The sequence below is a fragment of the Cheilinus undulatus genome, linkage group 4 (assembly GCF_018320785.1).
Source record: "Cheilinus undulatus linkage group 4, ASM1832078v1, whole genome shotgun sequence".
Lineage (NCBI taxonomy): Eukaryota > Metazoa > Chordata > Actinopteri > Labriformes > Labridae > Cheilinus > Cheilinus undulatus.
Genome location: NC_054868.1, coordinates 31,510,776 through 31,530,621, shown reverse-complemented (window position 1 = coordinate 31,530,621; position 19,846 = coordinate 31,510,776). Strand labels below are relative to the sequence as shown.

At 39.3% G+C, this 19,846-nt stretch overlaps 3 protein-coding genes across 5 annotated transcripts; 1 reads left to right on the top strand and 2 right to left on the bottom strand.

The window, feature by feature from the left end:
• Positions 1-401: 401 nt before the first annotated feature.
• Positions 402-7,201, bottom strand: LOC121508496 (arf-GAP with dual PH domain-containing protein 2-like). Of its 2 annotated transcripts, XM_041785400.1 has the most exons (13): positions 7,063-7,201; positions 6,677-6,772; positions 4,676-4,790; positions 4,075-4,205; positions 2,731-2,822; positions 2,372-2,460; positions 2,142-2,254; positions 1,906-2,052; positions 1,652-1,735; positions 1,505-1,567; positions 1,311-1,388; positions 992-1,220; positions 402-903 (listed from the first exon to the last, which is right to left on the bottom strand). In XM_041785400.1, the coding sequence occupies exons 1-13, from the start codon at positions 7,102-7,104 to the stop codon at positions 875-877; spliced, it is 1,308 nt and encodes a 435-aa protein (XP_041641334.1). In that variant the 5' UTR covers positions 7,105-7,201; the 3' UTR covers positions 402-874. The 2 variants fall into 2 exon arrangements, with proteins under 2 accessions (XP_041641334.1, XP_041641335.1); XM_041785401.1 differs by lacking the exons at positions 6,677-6,772; positions 7,063-7,201 and adding an exon at positions 5,046-5,067.
• Positions 6,745-11,411, top strand: tefm (transcription elongation factor, mitochondrial). The gene is made up of 5 exons (XM_041785402.1): positions 6,745-6,905; positions 7,213-7,694; positions 10,202-10,351; positions 10,467-10,645; positions 10,731-11,411. The coding sequence occupies exons 1-5, from the start codon at positions 6,863-6,865 to the stop codon at positions 10,993-10,995; spliced, it is 1,119 nt and encodes a 372-aa protein (XP_041641336.1). The 5' UTR covers positions 6,745-6,862; the 3' UTR covers positions 10,996-11,411.
• Positions 11,412-11,492: 81 nt separating this feature from the next.
• Positions 11,493-19,380, bottom strand: atad5b (ATPase family AAA domain containing 5b). 2 transcript variants are annotated; one of them, XM_041785398.1, is made up of 14 exons: positions 18,568-19,380; positions 18,123-18,446; positions 17,949-18,045; positions 17,778-17,857; positions 17,436-17,575; positions 16,214-16,376; positions 15,744-16,018; positions 15,555-15,648; positions 15,412-15,476; positions 14,643-14,841; positions 14,386-14,510; positions 13,509-14,296; positions 13,268-13,426; positions 11,493-11,621 (listed from the first exon to the last, which is right to left on the bottom strand). In XM_041785398.1, the coding sequence occupies exons 1-14, from the start codon at positions 19,145-19,147 to the stop codon at positions 11,540-11,542; spliced, it is 3,171 nt and encodes a 1,056-aa protein (XP_041641332.1). In that variant the 5' UTR covers positions 19,148-19,380; the 3' UTR covers positions 11,493-11,539. The 2 variants fall into 2 exon arrangements, with proteins under 2 accessions (XP_041641332.1, XP_041641333.1); XM_041785399.1 differs by having other exon boundaries at positions 18,123-18,443.
• Positions 19,381-19,846: the final 466 nt, after the last annotated feature.

The window sequence follows — 19,846 nt, the reverse complement described above, 5'->3', positions numbered from 1 at the left end:
CACAGTAACCTGTCATACAGTAGACCTAAAATAGATATTTTTTTTCATCACTTTACAGGGACTTTAAGTTAATATTTTAGTACCTTTACTAAAAGGGGACCATCCCTAAGTATGAATAAAAGGCTTTTTCTGAGTTAATTAAAATATAAAAAATATGTTTATTTATTCAGGGGATTAAACACTAATTTAGACAGACTTACTTAAAATATTGTTTCATTTTTACCAAGTTTGTTCCACTGAATGCCACCAGGCTAAATATTACACCCTTTAAGAAAGAGGGACCAGATATACTGTAAATTGTATTCTGTGACTGAATATGACTGTACTGTACCTTTGTTACTGAAGAGGAGCATACACACACTGTACACACCTCTGAACACTTTAAAAGCAGGTATTATCAGTATTTTCAATTTATTTATTTAAATTATATACAACTTTTAGTGCCCCAGATTCATGGAGTGAGTTTATCATTTCAAAATGTGCAAACTGAGTGGGATAAAAACATCAAGTTAAACAAAAAATAGCACAAATATGCAATGTAAACATTAAAAATAGTCCTTTTTCATAAAAAAAAAAGAAATTAATTGCTTTTTTTGTGTCATCATTGTATTAACCACAGTGCAATACAGTTTCTCAGTGTCAATATCTCAGCTGTGGCAGTTAGTTAAGATGTTGCATTGTTTCACAGACACTGTAAACCAAGCTGAGTATTTGAATTGATCAGTTGTTGGCAGTGTGAAGATGCCCTGTCTTTAAAGGTGCATTTCATCCACAGTAAAGATTTCTGAGTATTATTTGGAAGAAAGGCACCAGTCTCCATTGTCCCAGAGGAGATGTTTTATGTATGCTGAACCAGCAGGTGGAGCTTCTCCAGTTATTTCCTCCTCCACAAGTTAGCTTCATCTAGAAAAAGATTTTTAAAAAGTAAGATGTGTGTATTCAAGCAAGTCTGGAGTTTTATCAAGATTAACCATTGTCATTGGTGTCTTACTAGCATAGTCTTCAGGTGTCATGGGCTTAGAAATGACCTCTTTGAACGCCTCCAGCCACTCCCTCTGTTCCTGCTCCTGCTCACACATGAACACAAACTGCCTGCCCGGTGTCTGCAGCGTGATGCCGCAGTGCCAGCGGCCTCCTCTTGAGCTGCGCCCGGTGTTCTCTGAGACAGAGTAGCTGTGGCCCTCTGTGCCAATGAAGACAGCACCCAGCTCTGTAGCATCCTGACAATAAAGAGCAAAAAAGCAAACATTATGATTCACAGCATTAACAATATTGTTTAATATTAAAGAAAATGTGAGGGTTTATTTTACCAGTGGAGTTTTGAAATAAAGAAGCTTTCTGTTTATTAAGCACAACGTGAACCACCTCTTCTTGAACGGCTCCCGTTGCTGTGCATATAGAAAAATAAACGTGTACAACAAAAGGATGTAAAGGCAGTCAAAGAGGAAGAAAAGCAGAAACCAATGACTCATATTACAATAAAAATAGATGACAGATTACAGACCGTTGGGCCAGTTTTCTCCATGTATCCCTCCTTCAGACATTGTCTTGTTATCTGAGGTAATAACTGTAAAAAGAAACAGGGTTACACCTTTAACTTACCAAAAATTCAAAGACACTTAAACTATTTGGGATAGATTATTTTTCGTACGTCATTAGTTCGAACAGAGGGATGTGTCCCCTGCAGGTATGCCAAGCGTGTTGCCCGGATGGCATTGAACAAAGACACCATGACCTAAAGAACACAAAATAAAGGCAGAAAACTTAACATACTGTATCCATGAAACTCCTGTATGAGACAGCTAGATTTATTTTAACTTAAAAAATACAGAAGTTAAAATAGTGCTCAAACAGCTCACAAATCATGTGTTAAAATGGGAAACGCATCATAGTCCTTGGTCTAACCTGGCCACTTTCATGATAAACAAACAGATTTCTTGTGCGCTCCTCCTGCAAGTAGGAGATCTGCAGACCGTGAGCATGACCAATCTTCTCCGGCTGAAAAACTGCGTTTAGGTCCTTCATGAAGATGACAGCTTTAGGAGCCTTGGACTTTAATATGATCAAAAGATTAAGACAGGATTAGAAATTATGGGAAAGAAAAGCTCAAACATGATGATACTGTGAAAAAAACTCCTCACATCCTCTTTGATGAAATATTTCAGCGTGAAGTCTTTTTGAGAAAGCAGGAAGATCCTCTTTAGAAACTGCTTGTTGTCTTTGCCCTTCTTCCACAGTGTTGCGTCAAACAGATCTTGGATAGTCACATCATATGTGCAGAAGGCATGAAAAGCAAGTAAACTGTACCCAGCGCATAAAAATATTAACAGTTAATGAGGAGTAAGAATTTAGTTTGTAAGTGCATGATTACCTGAGCTGTAAGCTTGTTTATAGTAGGTGCTTTCTCCAGTGAATTCTCTTCTTTCATACTTAGCTCGGATCCACTGATCTCTAAGAACACTGGAAGAAAAGAGTAACACTGTTAACTGTATTTATGGAAGAAAAATGTCAGCATGAGTAAATACCATGAACAGGAGCACCTATCACTGATGAATAAGTCTATTTCATACTACCTTAACCATCTGTGCCACCAATGAGTCCAACTAATTTCTTCCTTTTTCTGTACCTCTCCACCCCCATTCACTGAATAAACCATTTTTTGATTCTTCTCTTTTACTTCCACTGCACTAGTGATGTGAATGGGTGTTGAATGTGCTGAAAGTGACTCACAGGCAGTCTTCTTGTTGTGGTCGGTAGTAGAAAACAGGGACACACTTCTCATAAATGGCTTTTGCTGCAGAATTTCCCCTCTCCTTCATGAACTGTAGCACAGGTAATAAGATTTCAAAAAGTAAAAAGAGAGAGTTAATATATTGCACACTTATAATCACATGTCGACAGATATTGTTTTTTCAGGGATGATGCTGTTTTATTGTAGTTAATGATACTGATAACTAATATTTGGAACTGATTCACACTTATTACGAGAAAATAAATGGACTTAATGTGACCAAAGTAAGAGTGCATCAACTTAAAAAAAAGCAAAATGAACAATTAAGAACTCTGTCGAAACAAGAAATGATGGGGAGTGATGTCATAAGCTCAGTCTATCTGCAGATGGTTGATCTCAGACCCTCGCCCCCAGCTCAAGCCTTTAGCTTTAGCTAAAGCTAACAAAGCTAAAGTGAGCCACTGTTTGCATAACTACTTCTAAAACTGGTCCATACATAATTTAATCCCAGAATAGACATCAGTTTATTTAGTCTGTTTTATTTAAGAAATGTTGCTTAAGTTGTAATGTTTGCAATGTGGTTATTTCATCGATGTAACTGCCAGACTTAGCTTATGAATAAAGTTGTATTAAAAAAACGTTGTACTAGCAAATTACATCCCTACCTTTCTGACAGATGCAGCTTTTCATTGCAGTTGTCTGCAAGTAGCGTCTGAGATCTACGGTCTGCAGCAAGACCTCTCTTGCTATGTCAGTGGCACCCAGGCCTCGGTGTTGATTGGCTAGTACTTGTGTGATGTCCAGCCAATCAGATAGCATTATTGGTGGGAGAATATACAGTGAAATCGAAGCCAGTGAGGAAGCCACACCTCACACAGGGGCAAAAGTAGCACACTTTGATTTACTAACTGTGTCGGTGATTAGTAAAATAAAATGCAGACACAGATGATCAGAAAAATGTCTAATATCCACCCCAATAATCAGCTAGGTAAAAGGAATGCTTAGGATGTAGACAAAAAAGGCATCACATCTCAAAACAAACTCTACATTTTATTAATCCTGGCAATTGATCTCCCCTTACATCTAACTATGTGATGCTTACATTTTCTGCTATAATGGTTTTATTTCATATTCATTGCATGGTTTCATGTGAAGTCAATGATGTCTTGTGTCATTTATGTTTTATGCTTTTGATAAAGGCAAATTTCCCTAGCGATTGTTCATTCATTTTTAATCTAAACAGGAAGCAACATGTGGTCCATGACAACAACAACGTTAGGTAGTCAGGTCTGAGTGAAGACAGAAAGTATGAGTAAATAGTAAAGTTTGCTACAAACTCATACCTGGATTAATGAATCCTCCCAGAGATCCAGACGAATGGATTTCACTCTGCTAACAGCAGGTAAATTACGATGTAACCCTGAACAATTAACACACACAAAGACACCCAGAGTACAGGATGCCCAGTCAGGCTCTGTGAAAGAGAGAGAAAAAAATTAAAGTATTTCACCAAAAAGCATCAGCAAACAGCACTTCATGTCCGATCAGTAAATACAACCAGTCTTCTCAAAGGTTTATGTGCTTTACAAACATTATTGTGGACTGATCAGTGAATTTATTTGCCAGGTAAAGTCCTCTTTTTCTTTAAGTCATTTAAGTTCTGTTTACTGACTCTACCAGGCTGCTGAATGGGGAACACAGAGGCCATATCATGGAAAAACAGTAGCCATCACTTCCCCTTCAGTAAGTTGAAAACAAAAGGTGACTTTGATATAAAAAGATTTCAGTTAACAGTCAAATTTGGCTTCAAATTACTTGTTCCCAGTATTCAAGCCTCCATTTAAAAATTAAGTGTATTTTTTAAAATCAAACAATTTTGAAAAAACCTGTTGGAAATGATGATAATAATTTGTACTGGTTCTGAATCTTTGTCAGAGTACTCACCAGGAGCTCCACAGTCAGCACACACATCGTTACCGGGCTGTCGCACCAAATCGAGCAGGATTTTGTTATTTCTTTCCAGACTGGCCATAGATGAAGGTATGCTGCTTCTGTCAGACTGATAAACGAGTCCCAACAAAAGAAACACAAAGTTTTAACTCCATATTGATTCGACACATTATTCTATACAAAGATTTTCTGCTCTGTAACAGGTGGAAAACACAAGCTCTTCTCTGTGAACAGTGGCCCAGCATTTCCTCTTAGCATAACAGCAACATGAAGTTAATTGTTCTGCACACAAATGCAGAGGTCCAGAAATAACAGAGAAAGGAAGTGAAACAAGCGTCAGTATGAAGAAGGGTGATTGACTTACAGAATCAGGCACAAAGTGAACTGAGTGAAACTGGTTTGGTTGAGGTGTTATCTCTGTTAAGAAAAATAAGTTTTGTTATTGTTTTTGATCTTATCTTTAGATTTTCGCACATTTTGGAGTTTGTTCATGTGTAACAAATTTTGTAATTGAGTCACAATTTATGTTGTTTTTTAAATTCTGAATTAAAAAACCTAATTAAGAAGAACTTATAAGATAGAACAGCTGCCAGATAAGAGTGAAACATATCAGCAATGATCAAGAGAAATGTGAGAAAGCTAGGCTAAATTTGGAGTGTTTTTGCAAAAGGTCTGAGTACTTGTGTAACTGTGATATTTCAGTTCTTTATCTCTAAAAGATTTGCATAAATTTCTTACATTCTTTTTCACTTTTTTTCATGATTGGGAAATGAGTGTTGATTTATGAGAATAAAAATGCTTTTTTTCGTAGCATAAGCCTGCAACATAAGAAAGATGAGAAAAGTGAAGGGGGTCTGAGCACTTTCTGAATGAACTGCAAACTGGGCAAGTAGACTTGAAAATAAAAACCTGTTTTGATGGTGGCTCTGAGGGCCGCCATACCACATCAAGCAGGATTAAGAAAGGTGGAATGTCTCTGTTACTATAGCTCAGGGGGTTCAAACTCAATTACAGCAGGGGCCGGATTCTGGATTTAGGTCTAGCCTGAGAGCCTAACAGGGTCAACATTTACCCATAAACTGTCAACCTCATTTTCACCAGTAATAGAATAAATGCACTGATAATAAATCATTTTGAAATTTAAAAAAAGTCAAAACAATAAGTTTAAAGCTCAAGAAAATAATTTTAAAAAGTGAGATAAAGGGTCAAAAAACACAAAATTAAAAAGGAAAATTGTGTTTTTAAGTAAAATTCATGAGTTCGGAAAGTTAAAATGTGAGAAAGAATTTGAAATCATGAGTTAAAACTTAAAATCTGAGTTTTAAATTTAAAATTTTGAGACTAAAGGGTAAAAATATGGGATTACACAGCCAAAGTTAGGGGTTAAAAAGGTCAATGTATGACTTAAAATTTAAAACTATGACTCTGAAAGGTCAAAATATGATATAAAAAGTCAAAATCATGAATTGAAAGGTCAAAGTATGGAATAAAAAGTCAAAATCATAAATTTGGATCATAGTTTGAGAAACTCAAAATTAAAGCACAATTTTTCTTTTCCTGTCTTCTTACCTCTTGATTTCCACACTTTACTTGATCAGATTTTAATGACTTTAACAAGGATATTTGAAATCATCATGGTAAAGTTTACATTTTTATAATGAAGAAAATCTACAGACCTCATACCTGAGGGCCAGTCATAAAAGAAATATGCTATGATCTTGCGGGCTGGATATGGCCCCGGGGCCCCCGGGCCTTGAGTTTGACACCCCTGCTATAGCTGAATGACAGCATCTCTTACACCTGTTTAGGAATACTGCTTTATCATGTAGAAAAAAGAAACTATACGAAAAACAAGCAAAAAGAAAGGCACATGATGGAAAATTAAGGCAAAATTTGACTCAACAGACAAACTACAAAATGCCTCGAGAAATAAGCATTTTCAAACCGGCTCATCTTTAAATTTCAGTGCTTCACACTGTGATTCAGGCTCCATACCAGCTGGTGGCGGTGATGAACCAGTTCAACAGAAGAAGTAGCAGCACCCGGAACAAATCGTGGTGGTGTTGTAGTTTCACTCCGGCCGTTTAAAACCTGCCGGACAACAACCGAAGGGCAAAGTGTTTCAGTCTTCATAATAATGTAGCTAGGAACTGTTTATTTTTTTGATTGAATATTAATAATATGTTGGTCGCGAGGCGGTTTCTATCGTCGATTGCTCAGAGAGGTATGTTTTCAGAGTTACTTCCTGTTTGCATGAAGTTTAACACTCATGGTGTCAATGCGGTTACATTTTAACTAAGCCAGTTTTAAATGCTAACTTTTGTACTATTAAAATATTATACACGTTTACCACTGGTTTAATCTTTTTTAATTAAACTTACGTTGAAACAGGAGAGCTTGGCACGCGTCAGTCTTGTTCGCATCCTCCTGACGTCTCTATTCTCACGTGTTGTTGTAAATTATGATAAGACTTTCTCTCTCTGACACATCGTGATACCGCATATCAGCTCCCTGTTATTTATTTTCTCTAGCTCATTATGCTGGACGGACTGGCTTGTTCCGTCGCCCCCAGCTCGCCTCCCTCCCTGAGCTGGAGCTGCGGTATCTTCAGTGCACATGCTGCTGGCGGAGCCGGGTCCCTGTCGCAGGCTTTGACACCCTAGACACCACTCTCTTCTCCTCTGAGGCCTGCAAAGAGGACAACAGACCTCTGGATGCATGCTACACCTCCGAGCAGAAACAAACCATCCTCCACCTGCTCAACAACGCCACACTGACAGAGCTGGCTGGGGTGAAGCTCCTGAGGGGCCGCAAGTCAATCAGCATAATAGAGTACAGGACTAAAAACGGACCCTTTACGACTCTGGAGAGTGTGGTCAATGTTCCACGGCTCAAACACAAGAGCGCAGTCACGGTGTTCAACTCCATCCTCAACCCGGAGAAGAAGGAGAGGAAAGTGAGGATTCAGCTGGCAAAGTTTATCAGGCCAGAGGTCGACAGGTCGTGGTTGGAGGTGAGGTTATGATAAACTGTGTTTTGATTTATCAAAAGTCCAACCCATTCACAAGTCAGGAGGTAGCCCAGCATCCATCCTGCTGTAGGGGACAGGGAGTCTGATCACCTTCATGTAGGCACTGGTTTGTTACATTTTAATACAGTAGGCCCATGAAATGAGATAAATGATGTGTGATAACATGTTTCACTACTGCAATAACAATATGATGTGTGATAGAAATTAAAGCACCCACATTAGCTATCAACTTGAGCTTTCTCTACGTCTGCTACTCTTCTTTTTTATAAAATATTTGTTTGAAACATCTCCAAAATTTAAAATAAATCTAAGGCATTTGTTTCCCCTCTCTAAAGTTGCACCAAACATTCTGAGGGTTGCTTATAGCCAGCACTAACTTCATCTGACAGTATCACAATTTTGTATCAGTGCAGTTAAACCAAGGCCTCCATTCAGTAAGTAGGGAAAAAACATTTGCTCTCTTTTTTATAATACTTTGGGTCTTTTTATGTTTCAGAGAGTAGGACAGGGGGTAGAGTTGGAAGGGATGAGAGATTTGAGAAGACACATGTGGGAAAGGAGCAACAGGCTGGAACTGAACCTAGACCGCCCATGACCAACCACTAGGCCACCTACAGTACGCCCTTAAGAGCTGCTTTCTTGCATGAAATAATAGTGTTAATTGTGAATTGCATCAGTGATTAATGCTTTGTCATGATTAAATTGCAAGTCATTGCACATCCCTAAATAAGAGGGCTGAGACTAGAGGTTTGGATGCGACTAAAAATGAGATTAGTAAAATTGTTTTCAGTAGGGATGCATGGGTTAAACATCAGTATCAGCCAATATTGGCCCTGTTGACAAACATCAGTCAACAGCAATAATGTAACAGGAACAGATATTAGTAGCCAATGTGTTATCTGTTATGTCCAGTCAAACTAATTTTGGCAACTTGTAAACCTTACTATTTATTTTAAAAAAAGTGTAGTTTTTATTAGGCAGGAAGTCACCTGTTTGACAAACTGTGATCCGTTTCCATGATCAAACCCAACAGAAATTGTTGGCACAGTGGGAGTCTTAGACCAATACATAATGAAAAAACTTTGGTATTAGTATCAGTAGGGTTTGACATTAACACCAGCCAGCTGGCAAAATGTGGGTGGATTTCAGCTGTGGCAGGTACTGCACTGATTACCACTAGCCACCTTGGCAGGCTGAATCAATCAGTGTCAGAACCTATGCTTTGCTTCAACAGTGTATGATTTACATGCCTTTTGCAATGAGGTCGGTTTACACATACAAGGGGCATTGTTGAAAGATGGCAAAACATTTAGAGCCTGATGTCAAAAGTCTCTAACAGTAAAGTGTAGTCATTTTGTTTTCCCAAAGTTAGATAAAAAAAGATACTTCAAAGTTGGTAGTACTGTGTTTATTTACATTTTATAGGATTGTGTATCTAGTTCAAGTAAATTTCAGCATGCGATAGTCAACATTTATGCCATATGAAATATAATTTTCTGACTGCAAAATTGTGGCTAGTAAAAATCCAGTGCGGCTATAGGTATCAGCCCTAATTTTCAGTCAGTACATCTCTAGTTTGAAAAAAAAAAATTTAAACCTTTTTTTTGTTCCATATTCAAAACTGGTACAGTCACTGTGATTTCAATGATTAACAGTGCTGGAATGTTTCAAAACATAGGCAAAAAACTTTAGATCCTAGTCATATTTTAACCCAAAATGCTGTGAGAAAAAGAAAGTGCAAATGTATTTTTGTAATTTAAACAGTCTGGAGTCTGCCTGCATTCATTTTTTGAAAATTAAAACAAGAAATTATCCAATATTGGGTGCCTAGGACTTCTATTTTTTGCATGTATCTGATACAGTCTGATTTTTATTATTATAATTTATTAATGAATTCTAGTAATATGACAACCCTGATAAGGAGTACTCTTAAAGTTTATTTTTTAAGTCTCTTTCTCATTCCTATGAAGTACAGATGAATCAAGAACTGTTCATCACTAGAAATTTCGAAGAATAAGAATTTCTCACAATCTGTGGCATTTTTGTCACAGCCTTGGAACAACTGTGTGCAATGCAGAACTGTAAAATTTGAAGGGCACAGATGGCCTAGCAGTTAGGTTGTACCCAATATGCTGAGGTTAAACTCTTCCAGCTGGGCTGTATTGGTTTAAGTCCAGAATGTGACTCCTTTCCATCAGGCATCAAGATCTCTTACTTTATCCTCTGTCCTCTTTAGTTAAGAATAAATGCTCAAAATAAATCTCTAATTATTGCAATGAGGCTAAGATTTTATCTTTACTTTAACTAATTACATCTGAGTTTACATTCTTGACAAAAGCAAGCATGAACAGCAGCGACACCCAGACTTTGTCTGTAAAAACTCCAGTATTCTCATCTTCTCGTTCAAATATCAAATGAAATGTCTAACTTCAAAAAGGTGGGATTAATTGCTGTATTTTTATGCCATGGATATGTGTTTGTTCTCTCAGGATGCAAATGCCGTTGTATCCATAGTATGTGGGACTAATAAAATCGCCTGGGCTCATGTGGACCGAGGGATGAATGTGCTGGACTGGCAGCAACTGGACTGTCCAAATTTCTTGAGAGGGACGTACATGGCTTCGACTTACTTGAATGACGTGAGTGTGATGACCTGAGGCCACAGCTGTTGTGCTTACCTCAATATTTTGGTTTGTCTTGGTAAGGTGTTACAGTTCATATACTACTACTTAAATATTTTTTCTCTGCTGGTAGGTCTCTGCAGTAGTGACACTCCTCCCGTCAGCAGACTTCTACATAATAGAGAAAACCTCCATCTCTGTCCAGAACACGGCTCTGTTCCCCATCATGGCCCACATGAGATCTGTGGAGGCCATGCTGTTTGCTCTGCTGGAGCCCAGAAACACTCCTCTGGACTCAAACATTCCCCCAAGGTGGGACACATTGACCTTAAAGGGTTCCTTGCCTTGAACATTTCTTTTTTGTGAGTTGAGTTTAACCTGTTTCCTTCCTCTGCAGAGTTTTGAACATGATGCGTTCAGCCGTTGGACGCCACTTTGGACTCATGGTTGGGGAGTCTCGCACCAGCGGGGCGCAGACGGTACAACAGCTGATGACTGAGTCTGTGACACAGAAGCTTCCCAGGATAAACTTTCCCTCAGAGCTGCTGATGAAGTACAGAAATGCTTTCCAGATCAACTGCAGGAGAGAAGGGGAGGAACTGTGTGATGCACTGCTTCAGGCTGTGGCCTTTTATGAGCTGCTTAGTCAGTCATCCAGTTAGCTAGCACATAGACAGCTCTGTACCCTGAACATCACTACATCCACTACAGCAAACCTCCAGAGAGGACCTTGAGCTCATTCAGGTTCAATATTCAACCTTTGAACAACTTTGGTGGTAGTTGGTAAAATATTCAATATTCTGGCTGTTACATAGAAGATTACTTCTACTACTGTAATTTTGGAGGCTGAGGGGCAGGGCAGTAAATGTGTTTTGTTATTACTGCTGAACAAAATACTTGCTGTTGACACTTTCATAAAGTGATGGCTATGAACAGCCTTTCTGAAAATGAACATTTCTCTTGTTGGCTTGTCAAATGCTGCTAATCTACCAGTCATCCACAGATTTTAATTTAAATTTTAAAAAATAGTTTTTATTTACCATTTATAATTGCACATAAAAACAAATCATCATCTTCACTGTGTAAAGTCATTTGAAAGTATTTGGACAAAGACATTTGAGGTAAAAAAGGGCAATAAATGAATATAGACTTGAGTGCAGTGAGGTAGTAAACGTGTGAGGCTGAATTGTCTTTTTCCACTTTTCTTTATGGGAAATCTTTCAGGAGTTGAATGGTTGACTTTGAGAGGCCCAGGCGGTGGCTGCTGCTGCTGAGGTAGTTTCGACACCTTATGGGAAGATAAATTAAGGGTTAAATTCTTAGAACTTAACATTATTTCCTATAGCAGTTATCCAAATGGAAGAGTTCATTATATGCATATATTTTAATATAAGACCACCTTTAAATCCTACTGAATGTCTGTTAAATTTTTGGACTAAAACAATGACTAAAAATGTTAATCGACTACCTTTTTTCCATGAGGAAGACAAGACTAGCTGAAACGTCTTTTATTATAAAACTCAGTTCTGTCAAGGAGGCTAAAACAAGACTAAAATGTTAGTGCTGGACAGTTGGACATTTGACGATAACTGTCAACACAAATAAAAAAATCAATATAAATATGGACAATTTAAACTGATGGGGATTTTTTTTTTTTAATTGCATTTTTCTACTGTGGGAATATGGGGTTCTGGGTCTGCCACGGCGAGCCATCAGGTCCCTGTAAAACCAAAGTGAGAGTTGTGTACACATCCGCCTCCGCATGGGCTGCCCCTTATTTCCAATTCTGTTTGTGATTTTCATGAACAGGATCTCAAGGTGCAGCTGGGGGGAAGACAGTTTCTGGTGCAAGGAGCTCAGAATTTTATCTGTGCTGTTTGCAGATGATGTGGTTCTGTTGGCTTCCTCAGGTGGGACCTCCAGCAGACACTGGGACAGTTTGGGACCTCCAAGTCTGAGGCCATGGTCCTCTGCCGGAAAACGGTGGATTGCTCTCTCTGGGTGGGAAGTGAGTCTTTGCCCAAGTCAAACAGTTCAAGTATCTCGGGGTCTTGTTCATAAAAGAGGGTAGAATAGACCATGAGCAGCTTGGTGCAGCATCAGCAGTTTTGCACTGTACCGTACTGTTGTGGTGAAGAGGGAGCTGAGTTGGAAGGCACAGCTTTCAATTTACCAGTTGATCTTCATTCCAACCCTTACCTATGGTCATGAGCTCTGGGAAATGACAGAGAGAGTGAGACTGTGGGATCAAGTGGTTGAAATGAAATTCCTCAGGAGGGTGTCTGGGCTCAGCCTAAGGGATAGGTTGGGGATCCCGGACATCTGGAGGGGATCTCAAAGTAGAGCCGCTGCTCCTTCACATCATATGGAGCCAACTGAGGTGGTTCGGTCATCTGATCAGGATGGCTCCTGGTCGCCCCCCTATGGAGGTCTGGCTGGGAGGAGACCCCAGGGCAGACCCAGAACTTGTTGGAGGGATTATATATCCCATCTGGCCTGGGAGCACCTTGGAATCCTTCAGAAGGTACAGGAAAACGTTGCTGGGGAGAATGAAGTCTGGGTTGACTTACCCTTTTTTTTTTTACCAGCAGTGGGCACTATCTGCTTTTGGCTTCTCTTTTTAAGGTAGAATGTAATTTCTATGGCAAACTACACTTAAAAATCCATCTTAATAAAAACTATTACATTATTTGTTATCAGCGAACTGACAGAAAATAATTATTTAATTATAAATTTGCTTATATCTCATGCCATAAAAACCTTAAACTGAGAACACCATCCTAAAATCCTATTTTAAACCCTGTGCCATGATGCATATTCTAACGATTTGAATACATACCTAAATAACTAAAGCTATAATTACAACTTAACTTTTTGAACAGACAGACTCCCTGACTATAGAGTAGCTTAAAATTGGTTTTGTATCCGTCTCACCTGCGTGGCCTCTCTGTTGGTTGCTGCATTCTCTGATGGCTACAAATGTAGCGGAGGACAGGCATGTAGTCGATGCTGACAGCTCTTCTGTTCCCTAGCAAGCTGAAGGATTTACTACACAGTACCTTTTTGCTTAGCTCATATCTCCTTTGAGTCACACTGGGGGGGACAGGTATGAAAATAGTGAAAACAGACCATATCAATCATACTTTTTGTCTATTTTATGGTGGTGAATACTCACCTTGGTGCACACAGAGAAGGGAAACTAAAGCTAAGGCTTTGTCTCTCCACCAGACTCCCCTGTTCTGTGTCTCCCAGTTCCTGCCTGTATTTTTGGGCTTTGCTCCTTGTTTCAAGCATCCGCCACTTATGACAACCCAGGACCTCGACAGCAGCCTGAATGTCCATGTGCCTCTCCTTGCTCCATCTCCTGCAGCCCTCCTCCTCTTCTTCCTCCTCCCTCATCTCATCTAACATACCATCCTTTGTCTCTGCTCCTGTCCAGACAAACGCCTCGGGTGTGCATGAGCCTGACACAGCAGGGATGTCAGCAGGAAATGCTGCATCAATGTACGACATGAGGTCAAAAAAGTTGGTCAAGGCTTCCATATAGTCTGTCACTGATTTAGCTGCATTCTTTTCTGTAGTGTCGCTTGATTGTTGGGCTGTTTGATGAGGACTTTTTGGTGACGCCCATGTTTCTGGAGGAGTTTTACTTAAACTAGCATTTGTTTTGGTGTCAAGCACTGGTGTTGTGTATTTTCTTCTGCTCAGCCTGGAAATGGTCCTGCATGATTTGCTGACTGTAGCTGACACTTCATAGGGCTGCTGGATGTGAGGGTAAATGTCAGAGGGTGGGAGCTCACTCTGCTGCCCAGAACAAGTCTTGCTGTTGGGGGAATGCCCTGAAGTACCCATGTCTCTAAATGGCAGAAGGAGCTCCAAGTTGGAGTAGAGAAGAGGCACAGCTCTTATCCAGCTCTCAGCTAGCAGCCTCAGGAGCTCATTCATGTCTGCTTCAGAACAGAACTGAAATTAAAGAAAAAAAAAGATAAGTACTGACAGAAGTTTGTTTCTGGTTGAAGCTCATACACATGGAGTGAGATAAAAATACTTGCCCACAACAGGTTTTGCAGTTTGTTGAGGGTTGCAGAGTGGAGTCCTAACATGCTTGCAGTGCAGCCAGTGTCAAATTGTAGAAGTTTTGTGTCTGTGTAGTTCCCTCTTTCAGCAGCCCTCGGGTCTAGATAAGACATTTTTAAAAACTGTTTCTGATTACAACAACCATTTAGGGTCTATATAAGGAAAACAGTAACTGGTAAAGCAATCTTTGTCAGTCAGGCAGTTTTATATGGATTCATTTAAAGAAACTTACAATACACGTTGATTGACTCCTTAGGGAGGCCTCCAGACTTAGATACCTGTCCTCGGCTGCTCTGCACCCACAGCTGCAGCTGCAGCAGGCACCGTCTGACGTCACCTCTGGACAGCCTAAGGAGGCTGCTAACATCATCAAACTGCAGTTGCGTATTCTCAGATAAAGCCACCAGCTGCAGGTAGGTACACACATTCACCTTCGGAAAAATAAAGGAACTTCATTACAAAAAGGTTATTACATATTTTATCAAATTTGTTTGCATTTGTGGCAATCTAAAACAAATACCTACACTGACTACATATAAATACTGACCCTGTGTCTCAATCTCCTCCCACTGATTTCAGTTATTGCTGTAGAGGGTTGCACAACCAGTTATTAGGTTCAGGGGGCAATTACTTTTTCACACAGGGCCAGATGGGTTTGGATTTTTTCCCCTTAATAAATAAAATCACCATTTAGAAACTGCATCTTTTATTTACTTGGGTTGTCTTTGTTATATAATAAAATTGGTTTGATGATCGAAAACATTATAGTGTGATAAATATGCAAAAAAAAATCAGTAATCAGAAAGGGGGCAAATACTTTTTCACAGCACTGGATGGTCCCATCAGGCAGCTCCATTCTTTGCATGTCTTTGCTCCAAATGGCACAACAAGAAGCTCTGAATGTTTTGGCTTCACTTTCAGGGAGTCAAAGAGTTGTCCATCTTTTTACAGTCAAAGTACACCAAGCAGAGTATAGTTTTAAGTAAAACATATGAACTTACCTCTGATGGAGCTTTGAATGTGATTTCCTCCATGCTGCATTTGAATCTCTCTCTAAATAAAGGATCTAAAGAAGATTTTTGCATCACATTTTGTCCTCATATCTATTCATCATTCAAAACTACATAGTTGTATGTGCATTTACCATTTGTGGTTAAAATGACAGGCCTTTTAGTAGTTGTCATAAAAGTCTTGATGGCTGCAAGGAAGCCAAAATCATCATCAAATATGACATCGACCTGTGGGGGCAGACAAACCTTTCAGCTCAGGACAACCATGGTTCATTTGCGGTCTCACAACCCTTAAATTACATGTCTCGCAGTGTGGGTTTTACCTCTTCAAATAGAATGAGTGAAGTGGCTGTTTTTTTGTACTGTGGTGCACTTTGATCGCAGCCCGTTGTTTGGTTGTCTGATTTCTTTTCGTCTGGTTTTTCAGTTGGAGATGGGCCTCCAGAGTGTAAAAGATCCACTTTATTCTTCGTCTTAAAGTAGTTGGCTAAAGTGAACGCAGCTGGATTAGTTCTCCCTTTCCGAAGAGGGCAGCCCAAACTTTGTGCTGCTCTCTTTTTTGAGGAGGACGTGGCATTTTTTGGAGTCACTGTTTTTCCTGTTAAACAAAATAGTAAAATATCCAGTAAAATGAGATAATGTCAAATTAAGGTTTCAGTCACTTCTATCTGACATTTATTTAAACCCTGTATGAATCAGAAAATGTCACAGGATATTTTTTGCTCTATACTAGTCTAAATGATAAAGTAGAGGGCAAATTATGAGAAATATTTAGATTTAAAGGAACTCCTACCAGGTAAAGTGTCAGCTTTGGGAGTGCAGTTGTAGTTGTTGAAGTAAGCTGGTTTCAGTGGGTCCTTCTCTGATGTCTCCACTAGGTGGGACTGTGTAGCCTCCTTCAACTGGGAGAGGACATGATGCCCACTTCGCTGCGAGGAGCAGTTGACCTCAAATACCTACAGGTATAAAAGAAAAGTAAAGGCAACAGAATACGTTACTCTTGAAAAAGGTGTGACATCGAGATAATTCTTTGTTTTTACAGCCATGTAAAGCATGTCTTCTTAATTCCAAATCTTAATTTGGCCATAATTTTTCAACATTTGCTTGTATGAACCAGTTTGTAAAATTTTGATTCCTTTTTTGAGAACATTTCTGTGGGAAACACGGTGCATAAATTTGGATTTTGTGAAAATTATCAAAAACTCACACAATGCATTTTAAATATTTGATTTCGGAGGACCAGAGTACCGTTCAGTGACCGAGGACATCACTTGGAGAAGGTAAAGAGCCATTTAAGAGGTGGGAAATGTTCTTCAAGAACTCAAAAAGATGTGAAAAAAAACTACTTAACAGTCAGAGGTGGAAAAAGTACACAACTGTTGTACTCAAGTAAAAGTACAGTTTACTTGGCTTATAATCTACTTTAGTATAAGTACTGGTCTATAAATCAACTCATGTAAAAGTAAAAAGTATTCTATCTAAAGTTTTCTTCAAGTACTGAGTAGCTACTGAGGAGTTGTACTGTAAAATATGATCTTTCCTTATTCACAGTAACAACTAGAGAACAGATCTCCAACCAGGTTGTTCAGTCAAAGTCACAACTCAATAAAAAAAGTTAAATTCACAGCAAAACTGACAATGTTAATTAAACTCATATAGAGTTAAACTTAACACTTTAGAAGTGTCTACACTGTTCCAAACTAAATATAGTTAAACTACACTTTTCAAAGTGTTAAATATTTTACAGCACTGATCATTAGCTGGAGGCCCGGGAACCACATCAGGTCCCCCACAGCTTTCCATCAGGCCCCCAGGAGCTTGATTAAATTCAGATTCTTAAGGACATTTTATGGTAGAATTCAGAAAACATTTTATATATTCATTTTTTGTTTCCGATGGTGAGCTCATACTGAGATATTTCTATGTCTAGTTCATATTTTAAAACAAAAAATGGGTGTAGACGATCAGCCTTTGGAAGTAAGGATGTTAAAAAATTGAACTAGTTTCCTCCCAACCTTGAAGCCGAGCTCCTGAGCACAGGCATACACAGAGGCTGTCTTGCCCACACCTGGAGGTCCTGTGATCAGCATGGTGTTACACAGTGGCTCATCATCTGTCTCTGCCTCCCCCAGGAAGTCTCCACAGTCCCATGAGCCTGCACAAGACGACACTCTTTGCTTAAACAACCAAACACTTCACTCATGGAAAACACTGTGAAATCCTGCATGGTTAAAGTCATGTGGATGCCCTAAAATAAGCAGGCTTGTGATAAAGTTTGATGGTTCATTAGAAACATCATCAGAAGTTTAAACCAAAACTCTAATACTGAACCAAGTGTGAATAATCTGAGTTCTTACCATGTCTGTTTGCCTCTTTCCTTTCCTCCACCTTTCTTCTCTCCTCATTGTCAGCCCGTAGTTTCCATTTCTTTAACCAACTGAACCCAAGAAAAAAAATAAAGCTTTTGCTCACCCTGATTTCAATTCTGATACATGAGTGAAAGGAAAAACTAGCTGTATCAAACTTACTTTTGCAGCTTATGCACAGACACAGAGTTACCAATGACTTCAGTTGAATGCTGAGGACTGTATTTGTCTGTCCAGAGGACATCTTCACAACTTAAATCTGGAAAAAAAATGTGTGAAAACCTAGAAACTCTTGCTATTTAAGGACAAAAACATGCCATAGATAGAAATGTTTACCTTCTTGGGGAATATCTGGGATTTTTAGTGACTGCCTGTTAGATTCTGTGTGATTTATCAGTCCAAGGTTTGAGTCATGATGGGTTACCAGGCCTGATGGGCTCCCAGTCTGCTGCCTCAGTCTGTGGGTGCGACTTAGCCTATTACCTCTGGGCTGCTTCTTCGCCATCAGGACAGGACTTTCCTGGACATCTTGTGCTGGTATGTGACAGTGACCACGTGTACCCTCAGACTTGAGACGCTTGAGCACCCTCTCTGAACTCTCATTCCTATGTTTTCTCTTTTCCTTTAAGTGAAATGAGCTGATGTTGGGACAGTTTTCTGCTTCGGGAAAAAAAAAACAGGAATTACAGGCCTGATCAAAGCAGTATATATTCAGTGAGATAGCTTTGATAAATTATAGTGGGTTACTCTGAAGCATAACATTTGAATCTCTGTATTTCACCTTTGCATGAAGAAGACTGTCGGTCACTTGCTTTCCTCTGCAAAGTGGTGAACACTGATCGGACTGGAAATGCAGGGTTACATGTTTGGATTTCTTCCAGGCAGATGTGTAGATCAGAGGCTGATGGATGTCCTCTACAGGACTTCTCTCTCCGTGTCAGGGGGGATACTGCTGAAACATGATGATGGTGATTTTCTACCTGCTGCACGTCCTCACTCTGAGGAGGGAACTCTGATTTCTGCAACCTCTCTTTTGGCTCATCCAGCTTTCCGTTGCTCCTCCGTTTAGTCTTCCTGTGCCGTGCAGTATGCAAGAAAACTGGAGCTATTTTAATGTCTTTGGTGGTCGAAGTCTCCCTCAGCTCCGGAGGTGGTTTATTTCGCCGAATAGAGTTGCCACCAGAGGCAACATTTGTCTTCTGCGCCACCAATGACGCTGGTTCATCTTCAGATAAAGCTTCATCCCCAGAGCAGCTCGACTCAGAAAACACTATTAAAACCTCTCCTGTATGCAGTTTTTCTTTGTTTCGGAGTGTGGTGGCATCTTTAAATTTCCGGATCTGTTTGAGCTTCTTTTGCATCGTAAATTATTCCTTATTCAAAAACGTTTCGATGGCATTTTGGCTTTGGCGCTTAACTGCTTCGCGTCACACAGTAACGTCACTTACTAAGCGACGTAAACTTTAAGCAAATGTTTGGTATTTTTTTCAAAACAAGCTAGCTTGCTGACAAGGTTCTCACACTGAATAAAGCAAAACGTAAAAACAAATAAACGGAAAATGTACAAAAAGTCTGTGAATAGTTATGAGTCCTACGTCGCCTGTGAAATGTCTACACTGATTCGGAGTGACGTTTAAAACCAGCGCGAGACGGTTCACGTTTTTGCCAAAGATCGTCTATAAACAGACAAGAAAACACCAACCTAACCAAGACACTGAAAGTGTAACAGTTGAAAATACAGTAATTCCTGTGTCTAATGATGCTACAAATATACATTTGTGTTCAAGAAATGCATTTCCCTTATTTTAACCTCACTTACAATCCCGTTTCACCACCTTTCCCACCATTTTTTGCCATTATTAACCCATTTTAGCTCTTTTTCACATATTTTAATTCTGTTTTTAACAAAAGGATTAACATTTTTAAAAGGGCTACTTACAAATGAATTAAAATTGTTTCTTTGATAAGAGTGGTTATTATTCAGGTTGAATATAAAATACCACAGCATAACTTTAAAATGGACCATGGTTTTGCTGGCCCCCAGTTTGGCTGGGCCATTT